The sequence below is a fragment of the Takifugu flavidus genome, chromosome 7 (assembly GCF_003711565.1).
Source record: "Takifugu flavidus isolate HTHZ2018 chromosome 7, ASM371156v2, whole genome shotgun sequence".
Lineage (NCBI taxonomy): Eukaryota > Metazoa > Chordata > Actinopteri > Tetraodontiformes > Tetraodontidae > Takifugu > Takifugu flavidus.
Window position 1 is genome coordinate 5,778,755 of NC_079526.1, and position 13,227 is coordinate 5,791,981.

At 50.3% G+C, this 13,227-nt stretch overlaps 1 protein-coding gene across 1 annotated transcript in view; it reads left to right on the forward strand.

Annotated features, from left to right (window-relative positions):
- Positions 1–12,564, forward strand: part of yjefn3 (YjeF N-terminal domain containing 3) — a 28,079-nt gene extending 15,515 nt beyond the window's left edge. The window contains exons 2-6 of the mRNA XM_057037113.1: positions 1,448–1,556; positions 6,491–6,601; positions 8,811–8,924; positions 10,044–10,194; positions 10,412–12,564. Of these exons, the coding sequence (XP_056893093.1) occupies positions 1,448–1,556; positions 6,491–6,601; positions 8,811–8,924; positions 10,044–10,194; positions 10,412–10,608 (682 nt within the window). The 3' untranslated portion in view covers positions 10,609–12,564. The remainder of the gene's footprint in view (positions 1–1,447; positions 1,557–6,490; positions 6,602–8,810; positions 8,925–10,043; positions 10,195–10,411) is intronic.
- The last annotated feature ends 663 nt before the right edge of the window (positions 12,565–13,227 follow it).

The following is a 13,227-nucleotide window of genomic DNA, read 5'->3' on the forward strand; positions in this document are numbered from 1 at the left end:
GGCGAACCCCGCGGACCGACGTGATCTTTCCAAAGATCAACTTGTCGCGGCCACTCAGGAAACATCCCTGAGGTGAGCGGCGGGTGCCAGCTGCTGCTGCTGCTCCACTGCCTCGGGTAAATGCCAGAAACCCCACTTGGATAAGCCCACGCGCACACGGAGGCGCCCACACAAACACACTGCAGATGCTAAAGCAAAGACAAGCAGCCGTTAATCAGCGCAGGAGGGCTGGCGTTAATAGGTAATGTATTCATGTGTGCACAGTTTTCTAATGAACACAGGCCCAAACGCTCTTGACTCCTGAGAGTCTCAACGATGCGCAGCAGCCCGGATTAGAAGCCACGCTGATTTTATGAGCCCTTCCTTCCCCTATTTTTACCGATTGATGGTCAGCTGTCTGAGCACTGTGGCGCTGAGGGGTGAAAACATGACGGGGCCCCATTTCAGTTAATCTGTAATCTGCTGCAGTACCTCAAAGCGGCCACCAGGTGTCCGTAGAGTGACAGAGATGCATGTCGATTGGAGTCAGGATGATTTGAGTTCCAGTTGACTCCTCGTGGTTTCTGTATTAACAGAGACAGGTGACAGCCTTGTCTCTTTGTCCTTGCACCCCCCCCCCCCCCTTCCCCTTCCCTTGATCTAAAAGCAGCAGCAGCAGGGGTGTTCTGTTCAGCGACATCATTCAGGCTGTCAGTCAACGTCAAACGAGGCCCGTAGAAAATGTCGCGACCCATCCAGAGAATGCACCGTCCACCCGCGTGCGTCCTCCCGCCCACCTGACCTGTCTGTAGCTCGTGGTGACTGCGTTCCTCGGCGTTCTCATGCGTCGTCGTTAACATGCAGAGACCCGACGACCTCCCACGCATGAACGCCGCCGCTTTAGGAACCTCGTAAACGCGGCTGTCGTCTTGCATCTGTGTCGCGGCACTCGTGACACCCAACGGGGGGAGTGTTTACTGGAGAATCCTGGTTAGAACCTTCCCCACCGGTTCAGTCAGGTTAAGAAAAGGGCCAAAAGATCCCTATGTTGGGGTGTTACAGTGTCAGTGGGACGTGGGTGGGGCTCGCTGGACGGACAGCTCGTCTCTGACCTTGACCGCGTCGAACCACTTTTCCTGGCACGCACGCTTGCATCCCCCTCCTAAATACTTTGGACGTTTTAAAGGCAGAGGATGTCAATCTTTATGGGATCAATAAAGAACAACTGGGCTGTCAGTGTTTTACTTGCGCAGCACAGACGGGCTGATTTACGCCGCAGAATCCTGGACCCAAAGATCATTTTCACTCGCACTAAACTATGAAATATTCACGCAGACTTTTAAATGAGGCTGGGACTATTTCCTGGAGCTCGACGGAGGCCGCGTAAATCTCCGGCGGGTGATTCTGATGCCTTTAGCGGACGATAAACAGACGTGACGCTGACCATCTGTTGTTCTGTGTCTGACAGCAAAGGGGAGGCGGCAGCTATCGAGACGGAGCTACTGAAGGACTACAGGTTTGGACAACAGCAGCTGGTGGAGATCTGGGGACAGGCCTGCGCCGTCGCCATCGCTAAGGTCTGCACGCCTTCATGTGTTCACCTCCATCCGCTCTTTATTCCTCCATTTCACTGCTCCGGTGAGACAGAGCAGAGCTTTTGTAAGCAGAGTGTGTCCGGTCCCAGAGAAGACAGGTGGAGGACGGATAACATCAGATGTTGCCCCTCATCCCTCCTCCATTGGTGGCGTCTCTAAATGTGTCTGTTTGGTGTCCAGGTGGCCTGTTAATAGGAATCAAATAGATGAATAAACATGGCATTTCCAGCCTCACATCTGGCCTTTTCTTTTGCTATATTGTTCATTTTGATCTGGCTCTTCTTCATGGATGCAAACTTGCTGCTCGACCGTGTCTTTAAAGTTGTAAAAAGCAGATCTGAAGCTGCGAATATCACTTTCCTGTTTAAACGGGTCGATTCGGCAGCGATTCAAAATGTCTTTTTGAACGTGACTGCTAAATATATCCACAGCAGCTAACATCTGGACTGGAACTACTGATGGATGCAGTCATGGAAAAACACGTTTGGATCCCCAGCAGCCACCAGACGGCTCTTGGGAAGAGTCCAGGGGTTCATTCTGCCCTCTGGCCACTAGGAGTCACCAAATCTCACATGCTAGATTGTTAAACCTCAACTAATTTAGCTGGATTTTTGTAACTGTCCTCCACAATTTATGTAAATATTTGCCTTTATTGGAGCGTTAGGCTTGTGACTGTTACCCAATAAGTCCTATAAGAGTAATCTATATCTTTAACCGAGCAATCTTCAAAAACCCTCCTGCATATTGTCAGAGACACAGACGCCACACTGAGGTCCTCAGGTGACGGTTTGATTGTACGCAGGGGCGAAAACCTCACAGCTGCCCCCACTAAAACTCTCCAGATCTGCTTTAACGTTCACACAAACCGTCTGGTTGTTCTGGGGAGAAAATGGTCGACCTCTGTGTGACGTCTGAGCGCTGGAGCGTCTCCACCCGAGGCGGAACACCTGAGCTCCCACTGAACCGCCGCTCCGGTCCTGAACCGCAAGACGTCTTTTCTCTGTGATCTGGACTCTGTCAAACATCACATGTGCAGTGTGTGTGTGTGTGTGTGTGTGTGTGTGTGTGTGGTGTGTGTGTGTGTGTGTGTGTGTGTGTGTGTGTTCAGGTGTGTATTTGGGTACATATTGAGTACCAAAGTCTACATTCTACTTGCAAAGTGAGGACATTTCAAAGGGCTTCAAAGGGCTGAGGTTGTGGACAAGGTTAGGGACAAGGTTAGGGACAAGGTTAGGGACAAGGTTAGGGACAAGGTTAGGGACAAGTTAGGGACAAAGTTAGGGACAAAGTTAGGGACAAGGGAACTTTGGGAACATAATGTCCTCAAAAGGTCCAAGGATGTGAATTTATCATAGCGTCAATGATTGTTTGTGGCTGTACGTTAGCCCTGAGATAAGCTAGCAACTTACCCAGGGTGTAACCCGCCCCGTCTCGCCATGACAACCCACCTGTGCTGTCCTCGTTCCTCTTTACTCTCCTGACCAGCAAGAGACGAGCCTTCCTGAGGTTTGCAGACTGGCCTCAGTAGAGGCAACTTTAGCCACGTTAGCTCAAACGGGCGTGTTCCACCTCTACCTGCTCTGCGACAGCAGCGAACAAGCAACGATCTGCTCAGACGTGAGCTGCATTAACTCCGCGGTGATGACATCAGAGCGCCGGGGACGGCAGCTCGTCCCAGCGCACCCGTGAACAACATCAATTACTGCAGACCATAACAGTCTTTAACGGCTTTTCAATCACTGACGCCTTCTGCTCAGAGGTTATTCTACGCTCCCTGTCTTACAAATCCGGTTTAACAAACATGCCGCATCTCAAACAATAGCTTATTGTTCCAGAGGAGCAGCAAGAGTTTAGAGAAAAGAGAGGCCTGTCAGACGCTGAGGTAGGCAGCGCGGCTCAGAAATAGCCCGTCATTAAACCCACCACATCCACTTCCCCTGTATTATCACCCGCCGCCACTGGCCCCGTGCCCGACCCGCCAACCAGCCGCTCCAAACAGCGTAGCCTTACTAGACAAACACAGCCAGGACGGTGCGGACCACCGCTGGCCGCCAGCAGCACGCTCCCACTTACATGACATCACTTTCTATTCCAGGGAAAATTACAGTACGAGGAGATGCAGACGGCGTGATTTCACCGCCGGACTGCAGCCGCTGGCATCGCTAACACGGGCGCACACCTACGCCGCTGTTTGGCCAGATAGATTATAGGCCTCTGCTCCCAGCGCCAGCGGCTCCAGACTGCGTGTGCTTTCCTGTATCAGTCTGAGGCTTTTCAACACCTGAAGGGAGACGCTTTTGCTACCCACAGCAATAAATTAGGCTGTAGTTTACGGCGGCCCGGGGGCGAGTTCTTGGGTCGTCCGCTTGAACGTTAAAGGGCCTGTGTTCTGCAGACGGTGGTGTACGTGTTTTCTTAGGCCCCTGATCCTGTTTTCTCAGCATCGTTGAGCTCTGGAGGTTGATTGGAGGTGAAAGAACATGTGTCTTTAACATTTGGTTCAAAGGGATATTCCCTCGGAGACCGCATTACAATCAGAGCACGCCGTATTTCTGGTTGTGTGCTTTGGTGGTGGTGGTGCGTGTGGTGGGGGGGGGGCTCTGCATGACCCCTCACTCTTCATCTCTATCGGGGGTGTCACCTGAGTGTAGGACGCACAGTGACTACAGATGACCTGAGCACAAGCTAAAACAACATGTAAATATGGCTTTTAGATAGAATATCCAATGCTCACAAGCAAAATTCTGACCTGACCTGACCTGAAGCTAGGAGCTACACCTACGTTAGCATGGCTTGTGTTCTGCTATTCACCATCGGAAGTCTCAGGGCTGCTGGGGCGGCTTCTTAGTTCCATCTCTGTTGGTTTAAATGCTTCAGACGATGTTAACGTGCTGCCAGGATCGATTGTGTCTGCGGCGTTTGTTTGGCGTGCAGCTGTAATGGTTTCTCCTGCGGCGTGAAATGGCCCCAGCATTGATACCGCTGATCCTCCTGAAGCCCTCGAGGACATTAAACTGTGTTGACGTGATCATTTGCACGTTTTAAACGCATTATTGTGAGCGAGAGAAAGGCAGGACGCAAATGTGCATATAGAGAAACACACTTGTGGTTTAATGGGAGTTTATTACAAGCTCGGGTTACATTTGACACTTCATCTACTGGTCGGGACTGGGATCTTTATTAGCTGCTCGCTTATTAGCATGCACAAGTTAATTATTGTGGCCCATGCCTTCCTAAATACCTTAATAATAGATGTTACATTGCTCAAAACACGATGATGCCTGGCTGCTGATTACCAGTGGCATTAACCTGAAGTTACCAGCTAATAATAATAGCTTTTATGCTATTGGCCACTGAGCAAATCAGATGGTTGCAGTAATTCCGAGGGTTGTCTGATCCAGTTGTTGCTCCTGATGCCGATACACAGTGGGCATTAAAGCCTTAAAGTTCTTAATACCAAAGCAGCTCTGTTTCCCAGACCAAATACGTGGAAAAAAAGCCCACATCCAAGCTGTTCCTCGATCCATTTTTATTCAAGAGTGAGGCTTATAAAGCACATAGCTGGTGCCATTAGGTGGTGGCTGCCAGATCTGAACAGTCTGAGCGTTTGTGGTCACTGGCCAGACAAAATAAAGACAACAGAAGCATTGGGCTTCTGTTGACATTGCAGCTGTGTTGTAGCCAGTCTGCTGAGCTGTAAAATATCCCGTTGTTGCGTTTCCGTTTGCTCGGACCGGGGGCCATTTGCTAAGGTTAGTTTTTTAAAGAAAGCTCTGCGACCTTTCGCGCTAGCGTAGCTTTGACCTCCGTTGACCTGCTGCCCGTGCAGCCGCCCTTGTTTACAAACTGTGTGGGGCCTGTTTCCTCCTCGGTCCGATAAGGAAGGAACGCCCCCCCTTCATTTATTGATTGAATGTTCCATCCATCAACAGCAGCATTTCCCACCTTTACACATCTAAAGTTAGCTTCTTGTCCATGTACAGCTCCAACTATTTCTCCTGAATTTTCATGTAAATAAGCTCCTGGCTGTTTGAGCGAAGCCACAAATGAGGACTGAAATAGTCAAAACATGTGACTTTATCATAACTACCTACAATTATGGCAAACACACTTAATCGGGAGGCACTAAAGTAGAAACGTAGCGATGCTGCGCTAAAATAAGGGCCTCTTAATGAATGTAATTCCCCGTATTAAGTATCCATCATGGATCCTTGTGTTCTCCATTAACACATTGTTCTGTAAATCTTTGCAGCTGTTGCCAACGGCGACAGAAAGCTTGCGGCCGATGATGTCATTACTGTAAACTGCGTGCGTTCCAGAGGTTGGTGAGAACCGTCCCGCTCACGTGGGGTTCCTCCGCTGAGATGATGCAGCGCTCCTCAAACCCATAATCTCTCCTGAATGTAAAGCAGCCTCAGGGGATTTCAGTCACGACAAGGATGCAAACACACACACACACACACATGCGTGTCGGCTGCTGTCTGCCGCGCTCAAGAAGGTGTGGGCTGATTTATTAAGGGGAGGGGGGGTAAAACCGGGCCAATAAACACTGGTGGATGCCAGCAGCTGTGAACATAAGCACTCACAGTCAGGGCCGCTGGGGGGGTTTTCCATTGCTGTCGGGGTCGGAATGATGGGACCGGACCTCTGAGACGGACGACACAATGGCACCCGTGTCATTTCCACCCTGTCCAGCAGACACACTAACTAACTGCTGTGGTTCAGAGCGGGTCCGTGGGGAGAAATACCCATGTCAATCTTCCTGTCTTGTTTTCTTTTCTCTCCGTCCCGTCCCTTTTCTCTCCGTCCCGTCCCGTCCCTTTTCTCTCCGTCCCGTCCCGTCCCTTTTCTCTCCGTCCCGTCCCTTTTCTCTCCGCCCCCCCCCCCCCCCCCCCCCCCCCCCCCCTCTCCACCAGGCCTACCCGCTCAGCTCACTGGGGAAGAAGCAGCCGACCGTCCTGGTGATCTGTGGCCCAGAACAGAACGGCTCCATCGGGCTGGTGTGCGCCCGACACCTCCGCATGTTTGTGAGTGAACTAACGTGCAACACTCGTGTCTGACCCGCCAGCACCAGAACTATCAGAACTATCCTGATATTTACGCCACGACCTGCTCCAGGCCGGAATATCTGCTAGTTACGTCATAGCTAAGAGCTCACGAACACCAGGGCTCTTCTGGTTGTCCACAGTGGTTGCTATGCCAACCAGCAGCCCTTTTGCAAGCTGACCAGATGTTGCCAGACCAAAAAAATGCTCTCCAAGAGTCCGTTTGGGGATTTAGACCTGCGCAAAGCCGACAGATGAAGGAACCTCCATGAATACAAAGAGGAGTAGTGACCGCTTGCTCCTCGTTGCCGCCTCTCCTCGTTAGCATTCCTGTCCGACCTCAGGCCGTGACTCACCAGTGTGGGTGTCTGGATGAAGTCCTCCCGGTCCAGGGGGGCACGCTGCCACCTTCATTCTGTAATTAACCCTTGACTCCCCACCCTCCAACTTCCACATCAGGGGGCCCCTCAGGGCCGACTGGCAGACATTTGCTCCCATTGTTCCGCCTGAAAAGCTGCCTCATCAAAGAAGGTCGTTAAAAATGTTGTTCTTCCTACTTCTGTAAGTTGCATCCTGGTATTCTGTTGAAGAGGAGACAATGAGACCTGCAGACCTTCACTAAATAAACTGATCAGCTCGGAATGAAGATCGATGATGCTGGATATGAATGAGAAGCGAGCTGAGGGGACACTGGATGGATGGATGGATGATGGATGGATGATGGATGGATGGATGATGGATGGATGGATGGATGGATGGATGGATGATGGATGGATGGATGATGGATGATGGATGGATGATGGATGGATGATGGATGGATGATGGATGGATGGATGGATGGATGGATGATGGATGGATGGATGGATGGATGGATGGATGGATGGATGGATGATGGATGGATGAGAAGCCCCTGAGCAGCAGCATTAACTGGACGTTACCTGATGCCTGATAGAGCAAAATTCTCCCATCAAACAGTAACCATGGCGACCGGGGGGGGGGGGGGGGGGGGTCAGGAGGGTTCAACACCTTGAGGAAGGAAGAGCGTATCAACATCTGCTCATCAGCAGTAAAAACAATGGTGAACCACGAACCCCCCCCCCCCCCCCCCCCCCCCCACTATGAGACACAGTCTGCTGCTTACTGTGTGATTTATCACCATATAAGACAGGACAACCAGAAGCCCCCCCTTCCCCCCCCCAGAGCTTCCCCCCGGCTCCCGTAAACGTCTCCAGCCCCCCCTCCCCCCAGACAGCCATGACATCACGCCGTGTTCCTCCCGTTAAAGCCGCCGCCGTCCTCGGCCACGCGATGAGGTCATCAGCATCACGTCTGGCCCTCGGGGGTCACGCGCTGGCCCGAGCTGTTCTGCAGGATCCATTCCCTCCCCTGCACGCGGGCCCACGTGGCCGAGTCCTCCGGTTTTATTGGGCTGGAACCATCATATATGTGTTTCACCATATGTGTTCAGATTTACTACGCAGTCGAAATAAAACCACATAAGATGGATCTCGTTTCTGCCGTTTGTCACTTTAATCTTTTCGCCGTCTGAAGCGCTTCTCTTCCACTGCGGCTCGGTCACGGGAGGATCTATTTCTGGATCCTCCCGTGCGTGCGTGACGTGTTCTGGAAATCATGCACGGATACACGTGAGACGCACGAGCAGGGCCCAGCACCTGACGGGACGCTGGGGTTGTGATCACGCGCGATGCGTCTCAGGTCTTTGGATGTGCTGACGTCAGGCCAGCGCGCAGGGGGCGTGCGTGGGTCAGGGTCGTGAGGGGGCGTGCGTGGGTCAGGGTCGTGAGGGGGCGTGCGTGGGTCAGGGTCGCATCATTACTGACGAAAATCGTGGAAGGAAAATCAGACGAGAGTCAACATTTCAAATAGATGGAGGAAATGGTGTTTACTTTAGATTTTAGATCTGATCAGGGGTCAGATGGCAAAAACACGCTCTTTGCTTTAAATGTGTGTGTGTGTGTGTGTGTGTGTGTGTTGGGGGGGGGGGGGGGGGGGTTGCGTGACACGTGGAGGCTTCCTCTGAAATCAGCTCCGTTGCGTCCCTCAGCTCACCCCAGGAGCTTTTAAGCTAAATTTTTACCCTCGCGATCAGCCAAACATTTTTTAAAAGCATCACTCAGTGTGAAATGTTGGCCCGTGCACGCTCACGCAGCCTGTGCGTGTCTCCGCGCAGGAATACGAGCCCACCATCTACCTCCCGAAGCGCTCCACGCAGAGCCTCCACCAGGACTTCACGGTCCAGTGTGAGAAGATGGACATCCCCTTCCTTTCTTATCTCCCCACCGAGGTCAGTGATCCGCACCATTGTGTCTTAAAGTCTAAAATAATATAATAATATAATAAATATGGTTCCCTCCATTTCAAAGGAAGGATCGATTGCGCCATAAGCAATAGTTTCTTTTTATAGGATGGCAAAGGACCAGTCCTGAATCGCTATCTAGATCGTTGTTTTTATTATATTATATATATTATATTATATTATATTATATATATTATATTATATTATATTATATTATATTATATTATATTATATTGAAATGTCTTGGACTGGGTTCATATTACATAGTCATAAAATATTAACCTGCCTTCATCATCCTATTTTAAACAAACCTCTGCCTTTGCTGGTTAGGTGAGTTAGTTGAGAAGTGCTTGTCGTCCTGGCAACGTGCTGTTCTCTGTTGAACACATCATCCCTGTTGGGCAGAAATATAGTGAGCAACATTGTGATATTTCAGGAAAGCAAAACAAGGCCCGTGTTTGGGTTTTTTACTGCAGGATGCTGAAGCTGTGTTTTCATATCTCGGAAGTGATTTACGAGACGCAACGAGTACGGGAATGAGGTTTTCCCCCTGAAAGTGACAACATGTCATTTGTTGAGGCTGCAAAAACAAACCTAAATCTCTTTTTATTATTGTCTCGTGACCAGTCAGGAGCCTCGACTGGGGCCAGTACCCTGCGGGCTCCGCTGCTCCTCTGACGGTCGCTACGGCGACTTTTATAGCTGATGGTGTTTTGTTAATGTACCAGTTACCCTCAGTTTCCACTCCTCTTTAACTTGAGATGATGATGATGATGATGATGATGATGGGCTGCCTGTGGCTTGGGCGGATGGATACCGGTGTGGTCTGCCTCTTCACATCTGAACCTTTGCACGAGATCACGTGTGGATTGCGTAAGCCGCTCCGATCTCAGCTGCAGCGCGGCATCAGACCACCGGGGAACGTCAACGCCTCCTGGCTCGTGGCCTCGGCTCCACGTGAACCCTCCCCGTGGCTTTCAAGCTTTTGTTTGCTTTCCAATGCTGCAATCCATTAAACGTTTTTTATGGACCGCTGGAGGACCGCAGGCTTCGGTGAATCACGACGGCGGCGAGGGTTTCACGCTGATGTCCTCCTGCTCTGCTCAGGTCCAGCTCATAAACGACGCCTACAACCTCCTGATTGATGCCATGCTGGGCCCGGAGGCGGACTGTTCCAACATTAAGGAGCCCTACTCTGGAATTCTGGTCACCCTGAAGCAAGTCAACGTCCCCATCGTCAGCGTGGACGTGCCCTCAGGTAAGCGGTCGCCTGGGAGACACCATATGATGGATGAGCGTCCAGGCTCCCTCTGTCAGGTGTTCCAGGCCTGCAGGATGGAGGAGGAGGAGGAGAAACCTCAGGCTAGGGCCAGCTCCGTGTGAGCTGGTCATCCTGCCGAGCGTGAGCGCATCGCACGGGAAAAGATCTCCACCCGCGTCCTCACGCCCCGTGTTTTCTTTCCTGTCTTCCATAGGTTGGGACGCCGAGGAGCCGAGCCAGGGCGGGATCAGCCCAGATGTTCTTATCTCGCTCACGGCTCCGAAAAAGTGCGCCATGAGTTTCTCAGGGAAGCATTTCTTGGCCGGACGCTTCCTGCCCTATGACATTCAGAAAAAATATGAGCTCAACATCCCAGAATACCCCGGAACAGACTGCACCATTGAGCTGTAACACACGGAAAGGCAGGAAGCCGGCGCGGCCTCTCCTCACTGCAGAACACGTGCAGTTAAGCAATTCTCCTGTTTTGGGTATTTTTTTTTATGGTTTCTAGTTCTTTATCGTGATTTAACGTTGATGCCTGAGTTGTGACGACTAAACCAAACGTGCTGCTTAGCGACGGTCTGTAGAATCCGTGATCGTGTCTTTTTAAGGAACGGCATGAGTGGGTTTCGCATCAGTCTAGTTGGAAATGGTGTAGAAACAGGTGATCCTTTATAGGTGCAGAGAGAGATGAACCTTTTTGCTCCTCCTCCCTCACATTAAACTACTCGCGTCTGTTGCTGAGAACTTCTGGCTTCGGGTGTCTGTTGTGTCCTTGTTTTGTTGCGACAGCCTCACCTGCGCCGTCCTGTCCATTCCTCAGCTATCCCGGAGGACCCAGGCGGCTCCTGTTGTCCAATAAAAAGGATCCTTTTGAAAGGATGGCTCTCTTTCTGCTGCTTTGTTGTCTTTGACTCGGCGCTGCGCTGCCTGCGAAGCCGTATTTCACATCAAGCGTGACTAATGCAACTATAAAACGGGGATACAGTATGTAATGTTAAAGAGAACAGCCCGTAAATCACCGGGCCGCGAATAATAACAGAGCGGTTCTGCAGCCGCAGCAGCAAAACGCGCCGCGTCCAACCTGCTCTGCAAGAGGCAGACAAAGTTAACAAGTGGCTGTTTTATAGAACGAAGACTTTAGCAGCTGTCTGTTCTGGGTCACTGGAGTGAAGTAAAGGGGGAAAAAGACTAAACTAGCAGGCTGTTATTCTTCAACATGTCTGAACGAGTCTGGTGAATAAAATTCTGTCAGCACACACCTTAGAGTAAAGCTAAGCTAATGCTAGCTAATGCCGACCAAGCGGTGGATTAGACGGACATGAATACTTTGCGCTGATTGACTGTTCAACTTTATTTACGCAGCATCTTTAACAATCTAGATTGTCTCAAGTTGTTGCTAAAATCAGAAGTCTGATCCCTGAACAAGCTACACTAGCAGGAAAAACTTATAACAGGAGGAAACCTTGAGAAGGGACCAGGCTCACATGGGGGGACCCTCCTGCTGGGTACAAGGGGGGGGGGTGGGGGAGCGAGGACAGAAAGAGAAGAACAGACATACGGCAGACATATGTCATTCTGAAGACGTAGAGGTAAAACTGACAGGTGTGTAGGGTCAGAGGTCACCTGAGGTCAGAGAGACCTGTAGATGGGGAGGGAGAGAAACTGATGATAATGCAATTACATGCTGATGCTATACAGTTTGACTTGTTTCCTTCTTCTTGTCTTTAGCCTGCAAAAGGAATTTGAGGTTTCAGTAGTGTTAATCCTTAAATGACTTCACACTGTCTGAGTGGTACGCTCACATGATCCACAGATTTAGTGAATAAGCCAATAAACTGACTTTTAAAGGTAATTGCAGATTAACTTCCTTCACCTCTGTAGCATTTCAGCTCATTAGTCGGCCGTCTGAGCTGCAGTTTTATTGCTCTGCCTCTCTTATTGCTGCTGTGGCAACATTTAAATGCAGCTGTTTCCATTGAAAAATACCAACGACTTCACCAAACAAGAGCTGGAGGACAGAGCCAGGCTTATTGGGCAATTCAGGACAAACTCCGATGACGCACACGGCCACAAAATACACTTCCCTCTTAACTTCAAGCAGTTTTCATTTATCTCGAAGGCAAACATCCCTCCACCAGAGACTTACAAGTCCAAAAGAGCTGCATGGCAGAGACGAGCGGCTGTCGTCCATGATGAAGAAACACATTAAATCAGTCAAAAAGGTTCGCCTATGTTCGACACACACTTACCAACATCGCTTTTGTGCATTTTTGTAAGTTCTAGAATTGATTTAAATGTGAAAACACACGCCTCGACTGTAATATGTGTTCATTTACAAACAATAAAATAATGCCCGAGTGAAAATGTCGGTCTTTTTATTTTAATACCTGCGTGAGACGCTAGGTGGCAGTATACTGAAGTCTCCTTCACCTTAACCTTGGCTTCATAAGAAAAACTACCCAGTGGATCTCTGCATGTGTGAAGAGTAACAACTGCTGCCTTAATTGTCCTAACTCCAGATGACCTGCATGTGTAAATACAGCTGGAGATCCTCCACAGATGAAGAGATCTGAAAGCCCCTGGTCCACTAAAGCAGTTCATTGGATCCAGAGGATGCAGTTGGTGACGTTCCCCTGAGTGCTTCATGTGTGAAAAGACAAATGTGGAGCCAATAACCCTCAGACTGAACCCTCAATCGTTCTCGGATTCTCACACGCATACGTGAAAGAATTCTGAGAGAGATCGGCTCTTAAATGTCCGCGTTTAACCGCGACCAGATGTTGATTTGGCCCTTCAGGAGGCTGCACCTCACATGTCCCCAGACCACTGTCACCGTGTCATTAATGCCCAGGCCACACAGAGAGGCGATACAGACGCGTTGGTTCCAATCAGTTTTGATGAGCACAGACTCCTACTTCTGTTTACTGGTTCCCACCTGGATTTGATTTGGCCATAAACAAGTGTGAGGCGGCTACAATCAGCTGTGGAGGGGAGGGTTCTCGCTACGGGCCTTAAAGATTCAAGCTC